This window comes from Mauremys mutica, chromosome 9, assembly GCF_020497125.1.
Source record: "Mauremys mutica isolate MM-2020 ecotype Southern chromosome 9, ASM2049712v1, whole genome shotgun sequence".
Taxonomy (NCBI): Eukaryota; Metazoa; Chordata; order Testudines; family Geoemydidae; genus Mauremys; species Mauremys mutica.
The window spans coordinates 97,338,846-97,363,298 of NC_059080.1; the positions used below are offsets into that span (position 1 = coordinate 97,338,846).

Genomic DNA, 24,453 nt, shown 5'->3' on the forward strand with positions numbered 1-24,453 from the left:
GGGCAGCCTGTCCGCCGGCCTGTGTGACTGGCGGGGGCCTAACCAGCAGAACCCAGCGCCTGTGCCGTGAGTTGGCACAGTGGAAGGAGCAGGTACCCTGCAGTAGGAGAGACCCCAGGGAGCTCCACACCAGTGCGCCCCCTTTAATGCTAATTCATTAATTTGCACCTGATTGCGTGCAGGAGGGTAAATCCCTGCCAAGTGTAGGAGGCGCCAGCAAGATGCCCCCCGCCATGGAGGTCTGTGGGGTTCACAGCACTTCCCCGGTGACCCAGGCTGGGCTCTGGTGGAGCGTTCAGATACCAGCCCTGAAGCGGCTGATTGCCATGTGGCTGGGCAGCACCCTTTGCACTAGTGTATTCCCGCTGGCCTGGGGGAGACTTTCACTTGGCAGGCGAGGACCCTGGGAGCTGTGCCTTGGGATGGCACTGTGGCAAAGGAGCAGGTGCCCGCCTGTCCCGGGGCCAGCGAGAGGTATGCCTGCTATGCCCAGCCCAGGGAGTCTTGCCAGGAGCCCTTCACTCGCTCTCTCTCCTTGTGCTCTGTTTTGGGCACTCACGTTTTAGGAACCCAGCGCTGGCGGTGTCTGGCTCCGGCCCCCTCTCTGCGCGGGGTGTGGGAGGCAGGTGCTGAGCGTCTAGGGGAGCGGCACCCACAGGTCTGGCGCTGGGAACAGTGCCGCTGTTTGTCCCCGGGGAAAGCAGTGGAGGTGGCAGAGCCTGGGACTCAGGGCCAGGGCAAAACCCACCGCCATGCAAAGCAGGAGCATTCCTGTCTGCCGGGGGCGGGCTGCCATTTACATGAAATGGGCTCGGGCTGCTGCCAGCCCTGCGTGCCGGCTTCCCAGGACAGAAGGGATCTGGGCAGCACACGCATGTCGGCCTAAAGTCCTCCCTCCCCCTCCGAAACAGACCATGCCCTGGGGCCCAGCCCGCCCTGACCGACCCTGGGGTCTCTGCTCCCCAGATGGCCTGTGGCTTCAAAGCAGCTAGAATCTGGCTGGGACCGTCCAAGCCCTGAGAGCCAGAGAGAGAGACTGAAACAGGCCCAGAGGCAGCGAAGACCTGGGAAGAGCCTGCAGCCGCTCTCCGCAGCGGAGTGCCCCCTCAGTTGGTGCAAATGGCCATCAGTGGCACCACGCTGATTTACACCCACTGGGGAGCTGGCGCCCGGAATCCAGAGGCCGTGCCCTGCCTACCTGCCCCTGAGCTACACGGTCACAATCCAGCCCTGGGCAGCTCTGGAAATGAGGTTCCTGGCGTGCCAATAACGGGGCTTCTTCAAAAGGAAAGGCCGGCCCTTATCAGCCCAGATGGGTCAGGAGATTGCAGGCCATGCCAGGGAGGGGGTGAGCCGGTGCCTGGAACACGGCGTCCAGTCCTGGGCACGTCCGCGCCAGCACGCGGCTGATAAACGGGGAGGAGTGAAGAGAAGAGCAGCAAAACTATTTGGGACGGGGGTCGATTCAGGACACCAGATTAGCACAAGGAAGGAGGCTCCAGGGGGCCTTATCCCGAAGGCTGGGGAGGGCGGGCCAAGGGGCATTCACTGGCAGGGCTGGAACAAAAGGAAGAAAGGCAGAAACTTGCTGCCGGTGAGTTTGAGCCCCGTGGGATTGTCTGCCCGGTGCAGAGCCCCAGGGCCTGGCAGCATGCCGGGCCATCTGCAGGCGGGGCGAGCTCAGTCCTGCAGGGGCCCCGCACAGGACAGGCAGGAGGGGCCCAAGAACCCGTCTCTTCCCGCTCCCTTCTCTGGCTCGGGACAGAGGAATTGCCAGGTGCTATTAGACCAGGGGCCCATGTTCTCCTGTCTCTGGCGACAGCCAGTTCCTGCTGCTTCAGGGGAAGGCACAAGAACTGCCATAATGGACAAACCTGCCCCTCGGGGCTGTTCCTTCCTACCCCATCAGCTCGTGGGCGACTTGTGCCCTGCAGGAGGCGGGTTTCCTGGTTCTTTTTATCCTCTGTAGTAGAGTTATGGAGGATCTCACAGTCTGACACCTGTGTGACTCCTGCTAAGTGCTTGGCCCCAGAGATCCCCATAGCAGGGAGTTCCACAGGTTGGGTGCTGTATAAATAGGGCTTGTCCCTCTGGCCGCTTTGGAAGTCACTTGTCACTTCTGCTGAGTGGCCCTGTGCCCTTGTATAGTGAGCGAAGGCAAGTGGGAGGCCTGACTTCCCTCCCTTCCGCCGCTCACGGGTGCCCACTGCTTCGCCTCCTCTCTAGACGACACAACCGCAGGCCTTTCAGTCTCTCCCTGTCTGGAGTCCGCTCCTGTCCGTGCTTTCTCCTGTCGCCAATCCCCTTCTCCTGCTGCTGTCGCCTGTCTGAGATGGGCAGCCCCCGGTGTTCCCGGCCAGCCCACGCAGCTGAGTCATATAATGGAGCTCGGACCGTTTCCCCACCCCTGGTGTTATACAGACAAAACCACTCAGGGTCTTTTCAGGGGGCAAGACAAAGATGCCACATTTATTATTATAACAATTTGATTTATGACCAATAACTAATATCTTAATCCTTATACACACACATTATACCTAATACTTATACACACACACACACATCCATCAGATGTTCTGCAGCTGCTGCATAGTTACCAGTCCTGAGCATAGCTTAATTTTGCAGCTTGGGTTCGTAGCTTGTGGCGGCTAACTGGCCAGGAAAGCCGGGCACAAGGACGAGCTGGGTCTCTGTTGGGCAGGCACCGATGCCCTTCCATGTTGGCAGCAGAATGTTACCCTCCAAAGTCTCCCATCTCACCCATCCTTTTTGTAGGCTTTAGTTTGAATCCAGAGTCTATAGGTCTTGCTGTGTCACGCTGCTTCTGGGTTTGGTGATTGATCACCCGTCAATTGCAGGCGTGACTTTCAGCCTCAGACCTGGTTTTGATCTTCCTTCTATTGTATCTTTTCTTTTTAGGGTGGACTCTGCTTACTTTGTTAGGGCTCTTGTCTGCATCTTCAGCCGGTGGTGTTTGAACTCTATTTCATCAGCACAGGCTGGGGCTGGAGGTTGATTCCATCATCCATCCATACCTCAGTCACACATCTAAACTAAACTAATAAGAGTACAGCAGGATTTGCAAAAATGAAGGCTGGAGGAAGCTTTTACAAAATGGAGTGAGCATTTTAAAATAGGGTTTGAATTACAATATGGCAAACAGTGAACAGAAGTTACAATATAGACAAGTGTAGTGGATGGCAAACAGTAAACAGAAGTTACAATGTAGGCAAGCATAATAAATGGTGAAGACATTACAATACTGAAACAGTGCAAGTCTCAGTGATTTAAGCAGGAATTGGACTGATAGTGAAACTTACAAAGGCAGCTGACTGAACAGCTATGGCTCTTAAGCATTTTTATTGTCAATTAGCCAGTTCTTGGGGTAACCAGTTTGATGAATGAATATTGTTTCATTCATAAAACTTTACTTATGAAGTTACATTAATAAAGTGAACAATTAAAAACTGTTTCATTCATCAGTTCTACACTGGCCTTTGCTTTGCTTGTGTGACTGCACCTGTCCATTGCCCAGAGGGGCGCCTGGAGCTGCCCACCCACGGGCCCATCTACATGGTGAGTTATTGAGTGGCCAGCCGAGGGGGGAATCTACAGCACACCGGCTTGCTGGCCAGCAGCGTCTCGCGTGGACCCTGCATCAGCGGAGCGAAAGTCCTGGGGTGCGGCCAAGCTGCCCTATACCCACAAAATGATCCTAGTGACAAGGCCGGAGATTGCCAGTGATACTAGTTCAGTTAACCCAAGCATGGCCCTAGCAAACGCCAACTCTCCCCCGGGGACAGTGACCTGCCAGTGGAGGGGTCCTTTTCCGTGGGCCTGCGAGGTCTGTTTTGGCTCCTTTTGCTGTCCAGATCGCTGGGGCAGGCAACCCCGGGTTCGGTTTCCTGGCAGGCCAGGGCTCTGATCTGGCAGAATCCCCCATGCAAACGCCAAGGCAGGCTGGCTTTCTTCAGACAAGCTCTCCTGGATGCGAGGTGCCTGGCATGAGCGTGTCTGCTGCTGCGTGCCGTGGGGTTGGGCAGGAATGCGCCCACTAGCATCGGATTTCACCCGCGGGGGGTCTGTTTCCTCCAGATTTATAGCAAGCGAGGCGCTGTCTTTCTTGGACGCACCTGGGGGAGCAGAGGCCTGAGCCAGGGAAAAGAACTATGTTCTAGAGCATAACAATGCACGAGGAGTTTATTGTACCCTCGCCATAAACCAGATTACGCTCAACAATAAAACAACTCAATCAAAACAGGGAGAGCTCTGTTAACGTGCAGGGGAGAACTGCCTGTACCTTACAATCCTAGCCTCTGGCTGCCTCCTCGCTCCCTCCACAGCTTGGGTGCACCTACACAAGGGCACGCGAGAGCCTGCTGCCCCAGTGGTGCTAATCCAGGGAATGGAGACGCTTTAGGGAACGAGAACGACCCCTTCTTACTAGGGGCGGCTCTAGGAATTTGGCCGCCCCAACCACGGCGGCATGCCGCAGGAGGTGCGCTGCCGGTCCCGCGGCTCCGGGGGACCTCTTGCAGACGTGCCTGCGGAGGGTGCGCTGGTCCCGCGTCTCCGGTGGAGCATCCCGCAGGCATGACTGCGGAAGGTCCGCCGGAGCCGCCTGCCGCCCTCCCGGCAAAATGCCGCCCCAAGCGCTCGCTTGGCGCGCTGGGGTCTGGAGCCGGCCCTGCTTATTACTGTAGGCAGCATGGGCCTGTTGGCCAGAAGTGTCCCAGACACCTTATCTAAGGGCCTCAGAGGCAGGGGAGACAGCTGGGAATCTGTCTCTAATTGTGGGTGCTGCTGGGTGCGAGAACATCTGGCCTCCCTTTGCTTGTCCCTCCAGCCCTTGCATGTTCCCTGGCTGGAGGGAGACTGGGCAGATGGTCCCAGTTCATCCCAATCCCAGTGTCCCACAATGCACTGCACAGAGGTGGGGGTGGGACTGGCTCACAGGGGGTGGCGTGTTCTGTAGCCCGGTGCTCTGAAAGGGTTCCCAAGTTGGGCCCAGCCATGGCTGGGAGTGGGTTGGGCTGGGCAGGGCTGGGTTTATGATGGAGGAGGCTCATGAACTGGCGAGTTCCGTGACCAAACAGGCTGTTTCCTTCCTTGATGCTGTTTATTGTCGCTGGAAGGAGTGAAGTCCAGGAGGGTGGGAAATGGCAGGGTGCAGGCAAGGAGGGGGATGCCTCAAGACCCAGCCGGGGAGAGGGGCAGGGTTCGCACTACGGTTTGCCCATAGGGCCAAGCACAGGATTGTTAACAAGCTGATGCCTCCGGAGCTGGGCTCATTCAGCCAATGAGACGTCCTAGGAGCACTTCAGGGGACCCCAGCCATCGCACAGGCTCTGGCCCCAGCCCTTCCTGGCTGGCAGATGGAGCTGGGAGCACCTGGGACCGTCAGCATCTCGTGCCAGGAGGGAATGCCACACATCCCTCTGGACCCACTCCAAAAGCTGCTGCATGAGGCACCCCTGCCAGCCCGTGGCAGGGTGGGTTAGCCAACCTGTCCCCTCCCCTCTACCAGTGGGGTCTCAGACTGGGACTGGCAGAGACGGTGCTGCTCTCGCTGGCACTGGTTCCTTGTCCTGGGAACTCCATCCTGCTGCACCGTCTGACACCAGTGGCCCCTGAGTCCTGCTCTCCCAGCGGATAGCAGGAACGTGCTGAGACGGCTTTGCTCCTCCCTCTGAGACCCCAGCCCTCCGTCAGGATGGGCACCTGCTTCTCCAACTCCAGAGCCCTCCACGAGGCACAACCCTCTGCCCGCCTCCGACTCCTCAGGGCTGAGCTAGGGCCGAGCGTGAGCAGCCCCCATTCACCTCAATGGGGTGTTGACTCTGGAGCCTAATGGGTACTCAAATGCCAGCACTGTTATGTATCTCCTCGCTCTGGGATTGTGTGGGGAGGCCTGAGCAGAGTCACAGCACGCTCCTCCCACAAGCATGTGCTCCCAGCTAGGGATCGGGCCACGACTATAAGAGCAACTCAACCCTGGCTCCATCCCTGGGGCGGGGACAGAAAGGAAGCCCCATTGGCAGGGAAGTCACATGACAGCGCAGCCCTCAGGCCGGAGCGAATCCAGGGGAAGCTCGGACAGCCAGGAAGCAGAGTTGCTCAAAAGAACAGTGAATGCTGAATCTGATTTATACAGTAGTCCAGGTGGTGTTTAAAATGCCATCGTAACGGGCGTTTGCCTGCCCAACAGCTGCACTGTGTGCACATTTCTTTACCTTGTGCAGCTGCGGCTTTATGTCACGACGTAAAGTCTGCATCGTAACTGATCCACACACGCACACAGGCACGTTCGCGGTCTCTCTTTAGTCCACACTGCACTGCGACTGCCGCGCACTTTCCAAAGCAGAGAACAGCGCAGGATGATGCGGAGGGCTCTTCAAAACAGATCCGCTCTGAAGGTGCCATGAAAAAAGACAACGTTCTATGGTTATTACAATGCCGATGGGTGCAAAGACCCTGACTCTGAAAACCGGCATCGCGGGGCTGATGAATATACAGCAGAACGCATTTTGTGTCGTCAAGCATCTTCCGTTAAATAAGTCTCATCAGTGAGTTTTCACTGGATCTGCCATTTCCAATGGGGAGCTATTTTATTTTCTGTATTTTTACATGAGGGAATTAACTAACGCGCCCATGCACGCAAACATCGAAACGTATCAACAAGCCAAGTCACCTAAACCCGCTCATGCGATTTAAAAATCACTCACATTACAACTGGAGATTTTGCAATATTGTTTATTGACGCAACAGGCTTCAAATGTGACCTGATGATTCATATGACGTGCCTTAATTCCACCGAAAGTGAGATAATGGCTCCGCAGTAAATGAGTTTTAGAGCACAGTCAGTCTGTCATTTGTGCCACTAGGCCATGTGACAAAACCTCCCAGAATAGATCCAACCACAGTTGGCAAGCCTACCAGGAAGGCAAGTGCGTGTTGGCTTCGGAGATGGATAGCGATGGGGCCAGTGAACAGGCTGGGGGAGGGGAGCGAAAGGGCCCGTGAAAGGGATGGCACAGCATGGCTGCGGCATGCTGGGTAGTGGAGAAGGAGCCTGAGGAGAGGAGAGGCGGCGACAGACATTGCAATCCCTTTGAGGACCATCTTGTATTAAGTTGACGTATCACCATGGACCAGGGCCGAAGGCAACGGCCAGGGTTACGAGGCTCCGGGAACCAAAACCAGGGAGTGTGTGGGGGTGATTAACGCCAATCATGCGGCTTATAAACACTGCAGAGAGGTGCCACCCCCAGGGAGGCTGGCATATACTGGGCCAAACCAGCTTTTCCAGAGACCAACACCCACAGAAAGGGCTTTGGGCATAAAAAGGCTGAGTTGAAACTAACTGAAGCCCTTCTTTCAATCCAGCGAGTGGACAGGACCTTCTGCCCAAGGGGACCCCCCACACAGCGAAGGGTTGGACAGACTTTGGCTCACTAGGGTCCCGTAAGACTGAGGGTGACCTCCAGGAAACGTTCAGCAAGATAGGAACTTCTTATGGTTGTAATGCTCTTCCCCCTAAGAATAAATGCCTTTGGCTTTGGGCAGGCTGGCTGGTACCTGGGGCACACAGGGGTAGCATCTGGAGAAAGGTGAACCCCAGTGAGGTGCCGAGGGACTGCAGCCTAACTCCGCTGGGAGCCCGAAGCCTCAAGTGTGCGTTCTTGAGAAAACCCCGGGGGAGGGTCAAAGGTGCAGTTAGCTGGGCCTGTGACAGAGGCAACAGCCATGCGGAGAGCGATGAAATCCCCTCTGCCCCACCCCATCCCACCCGATGGATGCTGCGGCCATGTCCACACCAGCCTCTTCCTCTCACACTTGCACCTGCCTATAGGATGCTGACTGCTGCATGTGCCTTGCTGCCCGACACTGCCTCCCGTGCAACGCCGCAGCAAACTGCCTCCCGGAGACAAGACCCAGGGCACGGAGAGAAAGCTGCCCCCAGAACCAGTGCAGCCATGTCCCGGCTGCACCCAGCACCCCCGCTGTAGCGTCTTTTCTGCCTATTGCTCCCATCTCCTGCAGGGGCCATGTCAGTGCGGATACCAAGTGGGGCCTCTGCCAGGAACCGCTGCAACCACCAGAATCCTGCTGATCACATTCCAGGTTAGCTGCACCCCTCACCCCTCCTTGATCTAAGTGCGCCCCCTCTCTTTGGGCTGGAATCCCCTGATTCTCTTGCTCTTAGACTGGACTCAGGCCTGCAGCACCCACCATGGTTCCCCAGCTGATCCTACTGGGCTTGGTACCTGCAATTCTCCCCTGGCTTTGAGAGCTGTGACCAGAGCCGAACACAGTGCCGATGGCCTTCAGAACTCCCGGGCAGTTTAGTCATGGCAAGGAACAAAGCGTAGCATCACAGACAAGGGCGGGAAAACGCCATGCGGGTGCTGCCCCCCTGGAGAGACCCCAGACAGCTGCAACTTCCCAGCTACCCCAGCCTGGAGCGTGAGTTCACCTTTGCTGCCACATCCTTGAGGGCCTCCTTGTAAATCCAGCCACAGGGTGTTGTTCTCTCAGCCCCGCTGGACCGGCTGCCCCAACCCAGCCGCGGAAGCGCTGCAGGGGGGCGAGCCGGAGCAGCAGGCCCAGGGGAGTTAGCCCAAAGCAGTCAGACAAGCCTGGATCCTTTAGGCACCCACCTCCCCTTGAAACCAATGGGAGTTAGGCACCCAAATACCCCAGTAACGGTCCCAGTACCCAGGTCAAGACACAGCCATCAGAAATGATTGCAGAGCAGCTCCAAGGCCATCAGGCCTGCAGAGAATCAGGGGGAAGCGCTGGACACCTCAGTCACCCTCCCTCCCCCAGGCCACAGCAGGCTCTGCGGGTACCCCTGGTCTGGGGGGCGGGGGCAGGGGGGGAGTCCTCCATGGAGGCTTGTCACACTCACTGGCCTTGGCAGAACAACCAGTTTCTAGCTATCTAAAGGCCTGGGGGGGCGGGGGGGTGGTTTGAGGGGAAGGCCCCCTCACATCTGGCTGGCAGGGCACACAGGAAAGGACACTGTCCTCATGCCAGCAGCCCCCCTCTGCTGCCTGCTAGCAAAGCTCCCTAACCTGGGACAGCTCACTAATGAGCAGCTCACACACAGCTCCTTGTTCTGCAAAGGGCTACTGCCAACCCGACCGCCAGCCTCCCCCCCGCCCCGGTTCCAGGAATTATCCCTCCTGCTTGCTGCGCCTGGCATGTGATTTGCTGCTCCCCTCTGAAACGGCCCTGGGCTCCTTCCAGCCTGCCCCAGCCTGGGCAGGCCACAGCACTCGGAGCACTGGGAAGGGGCTCGGCAGCAAGTCTCGGCCGCCCCAGCCTATGGCAAAGGATGAAGTGACTTGCCCCAGGGATATGGTGGCAACGCTGGGATTTGAGCCCGGGAGTCTCTGGGGGGACTCTACGTACCGTGGAAGGGAGAGGAGGTCTCCTGGCCTCTATCCCTCCCTGTGCCAACTCCCTGCTCCCATCCGGTTCGCTGTCCCCAGCACCCCAGGGTGGCTAGGTGGGCAACAGGATTCAGCAGCTGGGATGGAGCCAGGCCCATGGCCCTGCGGCACCTGAGTCCGGGACACGCCAGGGCATGGACGCTGGTGACCACTCAGAGGGCCTGGGGCAAAGCAATTTTGGGGGGGCCCTTCCATAAAAAAAAATTGGACTACTATAAAATACTATATTCCCGTGGGGGCCCCTGCGGGGCCCGGGGCAAATTGCCCCACTTGCCCCCTCCCCCGGGCAGCCCTGCCCCAAAGGGGCAGGGCAGGGGCATCCCTAGGGGGCAGACGCCAGGGCCAGGGTCCCACAGCCCCGTCTCCTGTCCTGCGCCCAGCACCCGCCGGCTGCGAGGCAGGCCCGGCCCGGCCTCCCGCCCCGCTGGGCCAGTCCCAGGCCGGGCTGCTTGGGTCAGTGCTGGCCGGCCCGCCCCGCTCAGCCCTGGCCCGGGGGGCAGCTCGCTCCCGCGGGCACGTGGCAGGGCTCTGCCCCGGCGCAGCCCGGCCCCTTCCCCGCCGGAGGCGGAGCGAGCGCCCCGGGCCCGCCCCAGGCCAGGCCGGGGCGGGCGCTGGGGCTCGGGCAGGAGCCGCCGGCTGCAGCCCGGGCCGCGGAGCGGGCTCGGGGCGCTGCTGGGGCGGGCGGCGCGATGGCCGCGGACGGGATGGAGGCGCGGGCGCTGCAGTATGAGCAGACCCTGGTGAGTGCAGCCGCCTGCGGCTCCCCCTGCCAGCGCTGCCCGGGGCGGGGGGCTCTGCAGGGGCGAGGCGCTGCGGAGATGCCAGGGTGGCCGGAGGGCATCGTAGCGGGTGGGAGGGAGCTGGCGGCTAGTGGGCAGTGGCTGGGCAGGTGGGCACCCAGGAGAGCGCCCCGGGGATGAGCCCCCCCTCGACACATGGTACATTGGGAGCGGGGAGGTGCCAGGGCTGCAGGCACCCCCAGGAGGAGGCTCCGGGGCTGGGTGTGTGTTGGGCACCCCTAGGAAAAGATGTGGGGTGCCAGGGGCTGGGCACGCACCATTGGCATGTGGCTGCCTCAGTGAGTTGGTGTGCTGGGCATCCCCCCCACCCTCCCTGCCACCGCCCTGGGGCCAGCCCTGCATTGGAATAGTGGGGTGGGGGGCAGCCGGTCGGTGCCAGCCCGGGCTATGCCTCCCGAGAGGTTTCAGCTGATTTCCTCTTACCCGCAGGGGCTCAGCCCCGTCAATGCCTGCTCTTGGCACTAAGTTCCCCCTTTCTCAGGTGCCGGTTGTGCCGCGTTTGCTCTGTCAGTGCCCAGGACCCCATCTCCCCACCGCTCCCCACTTGCTACCTCTGCCTTTGGCACCAAGTCCTGTTAACAGAACAACTAAATCTCCTGGCTCAGCTTTCTCCATGTGTGTGAGAACGTGGGGTCCTGCGAGGGCCCCTGGGAAGGGTAGAGGGGGCTTGGTGTCTCTAGGGGAGCAATGCCGGAGCTGCGGCCCACTATGTGCTTTCACGCCAGCCGGGGTGGGAGGCTGGCATGTCATTTGCTGGCCTTGACCTGGGGGCCAAGCTGGAGGTTCTCTGTGCCCCTCCAGACCCTCCTTGCCCCCACTAGGTCCCCTCTCCCCCATTCCCCTCCCTAGGGCCGGGGCAGGACTGCTCCCTGCAGTCTGTTCCCTAGGCCTGTCACAAGTCATGGGGTTTCCCTTCATCCTTGGGGGACCATTCCCTGGCCACGTCCATTCCCTCTGTCGGGGAGCGACAGGGCTACCAGCCCTGCCCTGTGGGCAATCCCTGGCCAGATCCATGCCCCCGTCGGGGACTTTCCCACTGATATTCAGCCTAAATTGTCATTTGATCCATTTTGTCCCCTCATTGCCCCTCTACAATCCCCCATTAACACCACTAATACCTGCAGCCCATTGCCTTGCTCCCCCACCCCCAGTAGCGTGCTGTGCAGCCCGGCAAGGCGGATTTAGCTCCTTTAATCTCTCCCTCCGAGCCCCTAAGCGTCTGGCTGTTGCATAGTGGTGGGTCCCTGGCTCCCTGCTGCTGCCTTTCTGTTCCCACAGCCCCTGTCTCTGGGGGTGCCTCTCCTCTGCCTCCAGACCCCTTCCTCCAGCAAGTTCCACTCTGCTGCCTTCTTGCTCCTCTGCTCCCGAGGGATCGAATCCCCTCTGCCTTTAACCTTAGCTCCCATGTTTATGGTGCTAGCACTGCACCCTAGATGTCTTCATATCTCATGATTCCTGGAATGACTCCTGCCTGTACGCACCAAGTAAACAAGCGGCTTTTCTCAGCTCCTTACAGCTGAACGTCTGGGAGACCAAAGTGCGACGGACCCAGCCTCCATCCCAGGTCCAGCCCCTCTCTCCTCTCCTCCCTCTGCCTTCCCTGAAACCTGGGAATGGAACATCCCTCACCTTGAGGTTCCCCGTCCCCCTGCAGCACTGCCCTTCCCCGCCTCTCTCCCAGTGCTCAGCCCTGTCCCTTGCTTCCCTCCTGGCAATTCCCTCCTCTGTCCCACCCCTCCAGACCCCAGCATGGTGTTGCCATCTCCCTGTGGGTACCCTGTGTCCCTGCAACAACCCCTCCTCCTCCAGCTCCCTGCAGCTGCCAGGGCAGATGTGCACCTCTGGGTCCCTGGACTTGCTCCATCCAGGGGTGGGATTGGGCTGGCTCTCGGTGGCTCAGGAAAGGTGATATTGTGCCCTGCAGGCTTCGTCTTGTGCCCCGTGAGCTCATCTTCCCTTAAACAACCCAACGCGCTGCGGTTGTGAGTGTAGCTTTGCTCGAGGGTCTCACGCACCGTAGCCTGAGTAGGCCGAGCTCGTGGGACACCCCAGGAGCTCCTTGCATCCCTCCATTTCCCTCCCCACAACATCTGTGTGCCACCCTCCCATCCCCCTCTATTTCAGGGGCTCCCCCCACCCCTCCTGCACGCTTGGCCTGGCCTGTCTCCCATTTCCCCTTCCCCCATGTGGCGTTTCCCCCAGGCTGGGGTCCCCCAGAGCCGGGTGCAGCCTCCCTGGTGGCGTCTCTCCAGAGCTGTGTAGAGAGGGGACTTTCCCCTCCTTGCTCTAATGCCCGTGCAGCCCTTTCTCCGCTGGAAGAAGCATGCGGCACTGCACATTCCCTGCAGGGGGCGCTGCTGGCAGGATGGCCCTTGGAGGCTCGAGCCCCAACGGACGAAGCAGCAGCTCACCAGTGTCCCTGCTGTTGTGCTGCACCCTGCATGAACTGGACTTCCACGCTGCACCCCAGAGGTGGCTGCATTTCTGCAGTGAAGTCCTCTGGGTCCCTCAGGAAGGAAGGGGCTAGCGACCCCTCTGAGATGCAGTTGGGAGATGTTGAGAAGGAAAGAGGAGCCTGTGGGGGCACAGGACTGAGGGCTTTGCCATGTGGAAGGGGCACGGAAGGTGGTGGGGGCGGGGGAATCGTGGCTCAGAGAGGAGCAGGCACCGGGGTTGGGGGCCCAGTCCCGCGTGGGACAAACCAGGGGCATCTGAGCCAGGCCAGATAGCTCTCGCCCTGTGAATCCCTCGGTGCTGGTGTGGTGTGAACCCCTCTGCGGGACTAACTGTTGGGGGTGCCCGGTGTTATCTGAGGAGAGGAGTGCAAGGTTGTGCCGGCTCCGATTCCTTCTCTAGAGGCAAACGAAGCTGCAGCCACCTCTAGAGAGGCCCAAGTCCCTGGGGGCTTGCCCCTTGGGGAGGGAGGGTGTTGAGCTAACCCTTCTGTAGGGGCTTTTCCAGCCTGCTGGGCAGTAAGCGTGAGCTACCTCGATAACCCTGCTGTGCATTGGGTTGCTCTGTGGCCTGGGCAGCAGGGCAGGGCTGGACGTGTCCGCAGGCCAGGGTGGGCAGGAGCCACCAGCTCCTGCACTATCCCAGCTCTGATTATAAGCACGCAAGCCTCCAGCCCTCCTGGCTGCGAAGAAAGTCCTCCGAAAGCACCCTGAGCTTGACCAACACCGTGCTGCCTGCCTGAGCCTGCAGGCAGGCAGCCCCCGTGCCTCTGCTGCTGGCCAGAGTCCTGCCGAGCTGCAGCACAGTGAAGACAGCCTCCCCTGCCAGTGTTTGCTGTGGCTGGTCAGGAGCCCAGTCAGTTCCATGCTGCGGCTGCTTGGGCCCAGCTCTGAGCACCAGAGAGAGGCCTGAGGAGGGTGCTTTGGATTTCAGACACCTGCCAGCTGGAGGCAGCTGGAGCAGGCCTAGGGGCAGCACCTACTGTGGATCCCAGCAGCCCCCTCCCCTTTCAGTGGTGGGGGGAGAGGCCTCCCCTGGTCATTTTCCCTGGACACCGGCTCACCCTCTCCCCAATCTTTTGTACTGGTCTCTGGCACAGGCTGCCGGGGTTACAGCCGCTGCTGCATGCTGGGGAGGTGACCTGGCAAAGGGGCTGGCACTCTCCTTCCCGGCTTGCTGTGTCGTTACTCTGGCTCATGCTGAGCAGCTGGAGACCTTGCAGCTGCCTCATGGGGAGCAGGGTGGCATCTTGCGCCGGGCACCTGCGTTGCCAAGCCCCAAATCCCCACCGTGCTCATCGTTTGGGGGACACAGCCCCGTTCATCTGCCCCGTGGTCTCTCCCGGCGATGCCCTGCTAGGACGAGGTCGTCTGTGGGAACACGCACGCAAGCTGGCTGGTGCAGTTCCCAGGGTGCTACAGCCCAGTCTTGGGGCAAGGCAGGTGGGGTGGGAGCCATAGGGGCAGGAGAGACATTGTTTTTTAGGGCCTAAATAGCCTCCTGGCACATCTGCAAGTGGGACAGGCTGCGCTGGGGAACGGGGCCCTTCCTAGGCCCCTGCCACTGGAGCATGGGGCATGCTGGGCAGCTGGTCCCAAACGCCCTGGGGAGTGCAGCTGACTCCTCTGAGATCCCACGCCAGGGCAGACTCCCTTCATCCCGCTGCGTTTTGGCTGACACACCAGGGATTACACCGGGGACCCCCAGAGCTGCTGCAGCGTGAGCTAAAGAGCCCGGCTTCCTCGCGGGGGCGGTAACAGGCTCGGCTCCTCTGCACATGGGCACAGAAAGGGGCTCACAGCAAACTCCCAGTGGGCGATGCCACCAGCGGGCTTCCCTCGGAGGACAGCTGGGCAGGGCGCTGGGGCCCTGTGTAGCTTTGCTGCTGGCTCGGAGGGCCGAGGGGGCCGTGCAATGGGGGAAGGAGGGGATATCCGTGGAGGCAGTGTCTCTGGAATAGCACCCCCCCAGCTCACCTTGTCCCAAGCCCCTCCATCCCCGGGCAGCTCCCTAGTGCTCCCCACCCATCTTGGGGTGAGGTGGGGCTGCACTTGTGAGAATAGAGACGGGGGTGGGGTGTGCCGCAGATCACCACTGCCGTGCCGGGGACGGGGTCGGCGTCTGTGCGGCAGCAGCCAAGCTGCCCTCAGCCTCGTGGGAGAATCCACATGGTGGGAAGACCCAGGGGGCTTGTGGGGTGTGAACCCCCCTCCGAGACGTAGTGGCACCAACCAGTCCAAGTGCTCATGTGGCCCCCAGCACCTTGGCCCCTGTGCTGCACAGACGCTGCTGCCTCCCTCCTGGTTGTACGCCCGGGAGCCCCGGGCCGGTTGTAATCCCCAGGTCACGCTGCATGTTGGGCACAGTTGATGGAGCGGGCGGGGTGCTCTGGAGACAGGTAGTGCTCCCCCTCCCCCGCCCCCGGTCTCTGCCACGCGGTGCCGCCTCTCGTGAGCAGGTGTGAAATGGTTTATTTCCCCCAGGCTCCCCTGCTGGCCAGGGGCAGCTTGTCCCTTTTCCGGCTAACCCGGCTCCATCTCTGAAAGCCAGGGTAACCAGGCCACCACATACGCCCTCTGCAGAGCCCCCCGACAGCCGGGCCTCTTGGGGAGCAGCCTGCACCGCGCTGGGCTCAGGGCAGGCCACCGTGGTCAGCGGAGGGGTGCTGCAGCTGCCTTGTGCCGGGCTGGGGGAAGCACCTGTGGGCACAGGGCCGGCCGAGTGCATGACACTGATGCTCTGTTTCCTCCTCTGAGAAATTTCACACCCGAGCTGGTGATTTGAACCGGCTCCTTTGGGAAGTTCAGCTCCAGCCGGGCCCAGCTGGTTTGAACGAGCGAGCAGTGGGAATCGCCCTCCCAGCTGCATCCCGGTCCCCAGCAGGCAGCAGGATGGTGTTAGCTGATCGGTAGCCCCCACCCCTCTCTCATCTTCACCCTCTCTTCCCAGCTAGTCCGTGGCTCCCGGGAGGGGCCTTCCCCCAGCGCTGTGTGCCCTGTGCTTGCCCAGCAGATCAGCTGTCCTGGTCCAGCCCGTGCAGGGGATTCTGCCCCTGCTTTGGGATGTCTCTGGTGCCAGATCGTTGGGACTGTATGGATCATGTGGGTCCCCCCACACCCGCACTAAGGGGTTCCCTGTCTTTGCAGATCTCCCATGGAAGATCTCTGCTTAGCCAGCTTCCCCAGGCCGGTGGAGCCTGCCTGCCCCCAGAACGGTGCATGTGCCCCCCACCTGCGGGTTCCAGGGCAGGCTGCCCCGGGGGGACGCTGAGTCTGGCTGGCTGTGCCCTCCTCACCCCATCCCCCACTGGCTCTGCCCCACCCCCATTGTGCCCTTCAAATCGCTACGGGGGTTTCAAGTGCTCCTTCAGGAAACCATCTGTGCGCTTTGTCCCCCTGTCTGTCCCCTCTCCCCTAATCTCCCACCCCCAAAATGGCCTGACCAGGCCCCAGTCTCCCTCCATGGGGCTGGGACAGGTCCCCCTCCGCCCCCTCTGACGGCTCCATCCTTCTCCATTTTTCCGGTAGCCTTGAACTCTTATCCACCTTCCTTATCTCAATGGATAAGCTGTTCTCCCCTCTGCCCCGTCACTGCCTTGCGGGCGTTGTGCAACCCGTCGCAGGGGGTGGCTCAAGGTTACAGCGGGCGACGGGACGTTCGGCCCTGGGAGACGCACGTGCCCCCACGGGCTGCCACAATCTGCACCCGGCGTCCTGGCAGAGGAGCCCGCCCTGGGGAGGGCCAAAGGCTGTACCCCCCCCCCCGCGGACATGGACGGGCTCCCCCACCTCTCCCCGAGCCCTCCTGCAGGTGCTGCATGGAACGCCCGCGGCTGGGGCGTGGGCCCGGCTCACGCCCAGCCCCGTGGCTCAGAGATGCGGCTCCGGGACGGAGGGGCTTACGTTTCACAGGCACCTCTTGTTCCCACCGCAGCAGCTCAGGGCGATTCCGGCCACCAGGGCGGGGGCTGGTAATAAAATCAGCGTGACACAGATTGCTGCCGCTGTTCCCTTTGTCCCCGACGCTCCTGGCGCCCGGGGACGCAGCGCGGCCCAGAAGAAAAGGCCTTTTCTGTGAGAAGCCGAGCGTCCCTGTGTGGAGGATGGGGGCAGCCCTGCCATGCTCACGTGGTTCGGCAGCTTCTCTGGGACCCCGGCACTCCTGCCTGAGCCCCGCGGCCCCCGAGTCTGTGTGGGTTTGGGACTGGTCCTTCTTACAGCCCCCTACGGGTCCCCGAGATCTAGGCTGGGGAGCGGGGAGGAGCCAACTCTGGCAGGCACCTGGAAGGCAGTGGCCTGATGCAGAAGTGCTGAGCACCCCCAGAGCTCCCCACCACCACCGGTCAGCCCTCTTCAGATCCAGGCTGCTTCTTGTGCCTGGCTCTGGTTCCCGCAGCCTGGCCTGGCTGCGCCGCTCCTTCCCGTGGGGCGCTGGGGAGGCTTGGTGCCTGATTCTTGCCTCCCTGCTGCCCATTCACATGGTGGCATCAGGGACGGGGGGGCGCTGCTCCGCCTTCTGTGCTGTGGCTGAGCTCAGGGCAGGGCCTTGGGGGCTGTGAAGCCCCTAGTGACCGGACACGGCTGGCACATGGGGGTACTCATGATGATGGGCCAGTGCAGGCTGGATAGGGGCTGGGGGGGGCATCGGTACTGGAACCCGACGTGCCAGTATGCCCAGAAAAGCAGGCCTGGGCGCAGCTGCGCCAGGGTACCTGGGCATGAGAAGGATCCCTCCAACCCAGACTCACCCTGGCACTGCCCCGGGAGACAGCTACAGAGAGCTCCCTCCATTAGTCTGCCCAGCCTGCCACGCTGGCGGCAGAGCCAACGAAGAGCCATGGAGCAGCGGTGCCCAGCCACTCCCCTCTTGTTTATCTCCGAGGCCGCCTTCCTGCAGCTGCAGCTGCAAATCCCAGCTCTGGGAGGGGAGTCACAGGTGTGCAGGCAAATGCAGATGCATGCCCAGCTCAGTGCCCTCTCCCCGGGCACACGGGGTGCTCCATGCCCCTATTGATGCCAGGGCATCTTGATGAATTCCTTTCTCCCTGGGATGGGTCACTCGGGGACTGGGTGACTGATACCTCCCTCAGTCTTCTGATCCCCAGGCCAGGAGATCTGGGGCATTTTTGCTGCGCTGTCTCGGGGCTGCACTGGGCATGGGGTGGGGCTCTTTAGATGGGCTCAGGTGCTGCCCAAGGGGGTAACTTGGGGCCCAGAGCTGAGTGCCTGCTGCCCGTGCACCCGAGGCAGGACATTTAAGTGAAAGGTCCAGGAGAGACTCCCCCCACCCCATGCCCCCATGTCCCCAGCTCCCCCTGCCCCTCCCAGAGCTGTGATTGTTCAGCTGCTTCTCTGCGGAGGCTGGAGACTCGCTGCTGTTTGTTTTCAAAAGGTCTTTGTTGAAAAATAAGCCGGGGGAAGGCGCGAGCTGTGCCCAGACCCCTCCTGGGAGCCCAAACAAAGTGCCCGGCCATTGGAAGAGCGAGCAGGGAGTGCGGGGATGCAGCCCGGCACTGCCAAGACCACAGAGGAGAATCCACCGTCTTAGGGGAACGAGGCTCACCCAGGACCCCTTCTCAGAGCGGATCGGTGCCCTTGGGGGTGCTGTGAGCCAGGCCCCCACCCTGCTCTCCGGGGCGAGCCGGCAGGCCGGACACAGGGATCACTGCAGCCCCAGTTGTGTCAATATTTTTACTTGGGAAAGAACCAAACGAATTAAGTCCCAACAGGACGGAATCCAGAGTGTGTCTGGATCGGCCAGAGGGCGATCGAGTGGCGGGGCTGGGAGGGCGGCAGCTGGGCATAGCTTGGGCAGAGGCTCTGCCCCCGCCCCCGCCCCATGTTTTCCCTGGGCACCCGACTGCCTTCCCGGAGAATGGGAGTGGGTTTGAGTTGCCAAGCCGGGGAGTCCGTTTCGGGGCAGAGCTTTGCGTGCCCCACCGGAGGACAAGGTTGGTTGTATGACTGAGCTCGGCGCATGCTGGGAGACAGACAGGCCGGAGCGTGGACCGACACCCTGGGAGAAAGGCAGGATTAGCCCCAGTACTGAAGCCCACATGCACCAGGGAGTCTATGTCACAGCGGGCTCAGCTGTCCCAGGCCACTGTCTGAACCACAAGCCCATTGTCCCGTCCCCAACTGCGCTGGCGCCTGCATTAAGCATGAACCGCACCCCCCAAGCAAATGCTCTGCGCTGAGCCCCCTGCAGGCGCGGCCTGTAGCTCGGAGCAGCCTTGGGTAATGCACTTAGCCCACAAGGGGGAAGGTTCACTGGACGGGTGAAACCTGGGAGCAGGAGCAGCCAGGAGAGCCCAGGAAGGGAGCGAATCCGGGAGGGAACATGGCAGCACAAAGACCCGATGCAGCGCTGCAGTGCAGTTGCTCTGTGTAACACACACTGTCACGGACTCACAGGTCGTGCCCACTCGTGGCCCCGTGCGGCCCGTGGGGGGAGCCCCTTTCAGTGAGACAGTCCTTCCCGGGGGTCCACTCTCTCTTGGGGTCAGGCCCCTCCACCTCCTGGAGCCGCACCTCTCTGAGCCTCAGCACGTCTGTCTCTGCCGTGGGCCCCCTTGGGGAGTCCCCTCGCTCTGGACCCCCAGGGCCTCCAACCCCAAAGGGGATGATGCCCCCTGTTCTCTAGACCGGAGTGACTGTCAGCCAGCATAAAACAGGAGGGTTTATTGAGCATTGAACCCAGCACAGGAAACTCTCCAGCCTCAGGCCTGGCCTCCCTCAGCCCAGCACATCCAAGTCTCCCCTGCACCCAGGCGGGCTCCGCCTGCTCCCTCTCTCCAGCCCAGAGCCCCCCTGCTTCCCAGCTGGGCCTCCGAGATCCCCGGCCCCAAGCCCCCTCTGTCCATTGAATTCTCTCCAGGTAAACAGGGTCGCCTGGGCCTCATCTCTCAGCTCTCCTCTGGCTGGAACCGGCTGGTTAGGTCATGGGGTCCTCTCTTCACAGCCCATTGTCCTCCCACTGGCCAGAACCTGCTGCGACTCCTGAGCTAGGTCTCTGCGTCATCAGGTCACCAGTCGCTGGGGTCTCCATCCTCCAGGCCAGTGGCCGGGGTCTCAAGTTCCCTCTCCGGTCCTCTGTAACAACAAATTCCCTCTCCCATCACCTCGTTAAACCAGTAACACCCGTGGACACTGAGTCCCACCCCCTCTGCATGCAACCCACTGGAAAACACGAAAAAAAACCCAAGAAAACCCCCCACCCCATCACACACGTGCACACACACGCCCTCCGGGATGCGGTGCGCAGCTCGGGCCCCCCAGTCCCAGAAAGCAGGTATTGGAGGGGCAGCTAGAGTCAAGGGTGTGTAACAGTTTCCATTCCAAGCCCCTGCCGTGGCACTTGCTGGCTCTCCGAGGGCTGGCCGCGGGTGGGAAGGGGAGTCTGAACAGAGATGGCTCAGCGAGTAGAAGGATGAGAAGGGGGCTCGGGTTGGGGCCACCTTCCGCTCAGATCCTGCAGGCAGCTTTGTTTTCCCTTTGAGCAGTTCTGCAGCTGAGTGTCAGGAATTTGGCAGGGGTCCAGCTCTCCCCTTGTTCCAGAGGAAGCCGGCTTTGATTTGACCGAGTGATGAGCCGTTGGCGATGCTGTCGCTCAGCTCTGCTGGGCGTGTGTTTGGCGGGGCTCATAAGGCGCCTTGCAGTGGCAGAATACCCAGCCCGGGACTGGGGGTGGGGTTCTCCCCATAGGTGTTTCTCAGACGACCCAGAGACGTTTAAACAAGGACAAGACCCCTCGTAATGTCCCCCGGCAAAGCTCCACGAGTCCCGCATTGCCGCTGGTCGGGAAAGGTCAGGTCCTGGCAGTGGGTGCGCCCTGCCTTGCCTGTCACTGCGGTGATCAGGGACAGGCTCCTCTTGGTTCCTGTGCTGATTTCTCCACACCGGAGTGCCCTATAGCCTCAGGGACTGGCCCCGTTTATCCTGCTCTCCTTCCCCAGCCCCCTCTCCCCGGTGCTCTGGGGATTTCCACCCCTTGCTCCCAGGCCTATTTCCTACCTGCTGTTCCGTTGCTGCCCACAGGGCCGATTCTTCCATTTCTCCCTGGCACCCCCTTGCGGCTCTCTGGCAATAGTGCATGTGCCCCGCTGCGCAGCCTGGGCCTCTGCTCCCCGTGCCCCTCCTCGCTCTCCCCCGATGCCAGCCTCTGCTGGGGGCAGCCTGCACTCCCCTGTGGGGCGAGGGGCAGCGCTGAGACTGGGGGCGGACCCAGTTCCATTCAAACCAGATGTTTCTCTCAGCCACCCTGGTGGCATGGAGTCGGGGGGGGGGGGAGCACTCTGGCAAATCAGGCCAGTCCCGGGTGCCCCCCAGGTTAACTCCCGAGGGAGTGCTTCAGGAATCCCTTTGGGTCTGGCCCCATTCCCCGTTGCTAGTCTCCCCGGCTCTCTGAGTGCAGCCCAGACACTAAGCAGAGCCCAGTTCTGGCCTGACGTCTGCATGGGCCAGCGAGGAGCAGGGTGGGGCGAGTCCGGCCTGCCTTCTGCAAGTGATGGGCAGGGCAGAGCTCCCGAGGCCCCTGCCTCCTGGGACCCATCACCCCTTCGCTTGCAGGGAGAGCAGAGCCGAGCCCTGTGTGGGCTGAGCTGTGTCCGGGACTGCTGGGGCTGGCTCGGACGAGGTCCTGTGCTGCGCCGGCTCAGGCGGGGCCTGGGACTGCGGGGGAATCGGCATGGCCCTCACGTAGCTCCTGTGCTGAGCGTCCAGTGCGCTTGGTGCCAGAACTGTCAGGCCCCTCGGCTTTTCTTCCCGTGAGGGGCCGTCTCTAGCTAAAGCCTCCCATTGTTCCTGGCACTCTGTGTTCTGGCCCTGCCGGGGAGGGAGGGAGGAAGTCCTTGGCAGTGCCCTTACAGTGCGGGATCAATGCCCGCCTGCGCACCCCTCCTGCTGGAGACAGAGGGCACAGGAGCTCGTGGCAGGGGGTGTGCCAGCCTCAGCCCCCGGGCTCCCGTCCCTGCTGCTCCAACCGGCCTCGCTTTTAAAGTCTCAAGTGCTGGGGCTTCTCCTGCTTATTGGGGGTAATTCCCCTATGTGTGTCGGGGAGTTTCCCCTGAGACGCGGCTTGGCCCATTCCTTCCAGTGCTGCCCCCTCTCTGCCCTCAGGGTGTCTGTGAACACTGCTCCTGGCCTCAGCCCTCTCCGAATCTCGGGGAGGGGGAGGGACAGTCCCTGTTGTCAGCTCCTTGGCCTAGGACCCAGCTCTCGTAGTTCAGAACGATAAAAGGAAATGGTTTTGTCCCTAAGACACGGTGAGCCTGTGGAACTCCCTGCCACCAGATCGGTGAGGCCCAGAGCCTAGTGGGCTTGAAGTGGCGAATTGGCCATTCTTTAGACAGTACCTACCTGCAAGGACACTTGATAGGGTGAAGCTTCACCCCCACCCACCAACTGCCGCTTAGAAATGACCTGCCACTAGGGATGGGATAGTCCTTCACGCGCTGTCAGCCCTGGCTGTAGCCAGATGGCTGCGATAGCTGCTTCACTGCCCTGGCTGGATCCATGCGGTCACTTCACCCAGGCTTCTAGGCAGCTGGGGGCCAGCTCTCTGGTAACTGACCGGGGCTGCATCTGAGCTCCCAGGGTGACCTAGAGGTGAAAGGCTCCATCTCTGGGTGTGGTCCTCAATCACCGTCCACTGATCAGGGCCAGCACCAGGTTACATCCCAGCACCCCTGCTCCCTCACCGGTTCAGGCCCAGGCAGCTGGCTCAGCTCAGCGGGGGGGATGCAAGTCCGTAGCTCTGCAGGGAGCCCCCGTCCTGCTCTGGGCCTGCTCCCCCTGTGCCTGCCCCCATAACCCATGGGGAATCCCCTGCTCGCTCTATATCATCCCCTCCTGTCACTCTGCATCTGCCCCTCCCCCCCCAAACCATGGGGACCCTCCTTGCTCTACATCTGCCCCCCTGGTCTGCCCCTGCAGCCTGCAGGGACCCCCTGACTGGGGGAGCTGGAACCCCCTATCTAAGGGAAGAGAAAAGCTTTAATGAGCCTCCCCCTTGAAGACCCTTGGCAGCGTAAGCGATCGCCAGCGCTGGAGCTGAAAGGAGCGAGCCGCCGGGCCCCACTCCCAGTGGGCACACTCGGCGTCTAGGGTGTTGCAGAGCCCCCTCCCTAGGCCTGCCCCTGGCCTGGTCCCCAGTGGGGTGGGGCCTGCAGGGCAGGGAATTGGCTGGAAGCCCACTCGGAAAGGCTGTGCCCAGCTGGGAGGTGCTTGGCCCATCGCTGGCACCCAGTGGCTGCCCATCCCCTTGCTGGTGGGGAGGCCTCATGTGCCCTGCCCTTGCTGCTTACTGGGGTGTGTGTGGCAGGGGGGAGCCCTGAGATTGTCCCCCTTGTTTGGAATCCGCCACCCCCCTGATCTGGAGCTGGCAGGATGGGGAACACGCCCCCCCCCCCCGGCACTGATGTCAGGCTGCCGCCGGCGGGTCGCTGGGCGGGCGGCGCCGTGTGCTGGTGCCAGCCCACCCCAGCTGGGCGCTGGGGCCCGTTTCCTGCGCTGGTGCTGGGAGACGCATTGCACTGGGGGAACAATTGCTATTGATTGTGAAGCTTCCTTATCTGCCTGGCATTGTTCTGGCCAGGCCAGGAGCCCTGCCTCTGTCTGCATGTGGATTCCCCTCTCCGCTGTGGGAAAGGGGGGGCTGAGACCAGGGCTGGATCCAGCCAACGGAGGTCGCTTCTTGCCCTGCTTTCCTGGCAGCGTTTCCCAATGGGAGGAGCACAGGGCTGGGGGTCGGGACTCCTGGGTTCGAGACTCCCAGCTCCCCTACAGACTCTGATCCCGAGCCAGTTGCTCCCCAGCCTCGGTTTCCCCATCCACGCGGGGGCGGGGGGGGGTAGCTGTGTCCATGCAGCGCTGGGAGCCTGAAGGGCCCCATACGGACACCCGGCCTTGCTGTCCTGTCGCTCCCCCTCCCCCCTCAGCTGCGGTCCGATCTCTTGGCCCCGTGCGGCTGGGGAAGGGCTGGAGCCAGAGGGCCCTGCACCCGGGCAGGCTGGGACGTGTAGAGTGTCACTGTCCCTACATGGGCCCAGGGCCGTTCAGCACATGCTCTGCCTCCATAGCGCGGCTGTGAGCTCAGGGCGGTGTGGGGTAAAGGCACCACGCAGGGGGGCGGGGAAGGAAACCCGGCGGGGGGGGGGGCTGGGTGTTGAGAGGTGAATGCAGCCCGGGGCTGGGCAGCAGGGCAGTCAGGGAGGTGGAGAGTAGGGGGCAGGTGTGCCACCCCTCAGTCCCCAGTGTGTGGGGTGCTGGTGTGAGTGGCTGCAGTGGGGTTGGGCTGGGCCCCATGCTGAGCTCTGGGATGTTCGGGGAAGGGCTAAGCCACTGGCTTCTCCCCCCAAGCTGCCAGCACCCCCAGCTCTGCCTGTGCTGGGGGGCGAGGGGCACCCCCCCATCATCTGCCCCAGGCCCCTCTCCAGGGTCACCGAGCGCTGGTTGAGGTGGGGGCCTACAGGGCAGATTATCCCTTGCCCGCCCTCCGCGTCCGCCTGCCCGCACTGACGCCGCGCTCTCTCTGCCAGATGTATGGCCGCTACACTCAGGACCTGGGAGCCTTTGCCAAGGAGGAGGCGGCACGCGTCCGGCTGCAGCAGGAGCGCCGGAAAGCCTTCCCGAAGGAGCGCGCCCGCGGGCCGGAGCTGCTGGAGTACGACCAGAGCCGCTGCGCCCGCTGCCGCAGTAAGGAGCCCGCAGGGGACAGACGCGGGCCGGGCTGCCCCATCGCAT

The 24,453-nt window shown here is 61.8% G+C and overlaps 1 protein-coding gene across 4 annotated transcripts in view; it reads left to right on the forward strand.

Annotated features, from left to right (window-relative positions):
• The first annotated feature begins 10,079 nt into the window (after positions 1-10,079).
• CLCN2 (chloride voltage-gated channel 2) overlaps positions 10,080-24,453 on the forward strand; it is a 44,876-nt gene continuing 30,502 nt past the window's right edge. For 3 of the 4 annotated variants that reach the window (XM_045031137.1, XM_045031136.1, XM_045031138.1), the window contains exons 1-2: positions 10,080-10,198; positions 24,249-24,405. In XM_045031137.1, coding sequence (XP_044887072.1) covers positions 10,148-10,198; positions 24,249-24,405 — 208 coding nt within the window. In that variant the 5' untranslated portion in view covers positions 10,080-10,147. Of the gene's footprint in view, positions 10,199-24,248; positions 24,406-24,453 lie in introns of those variants that run through there. The other variant, XM_045031139.1, reaches the window with a different exon arrangement.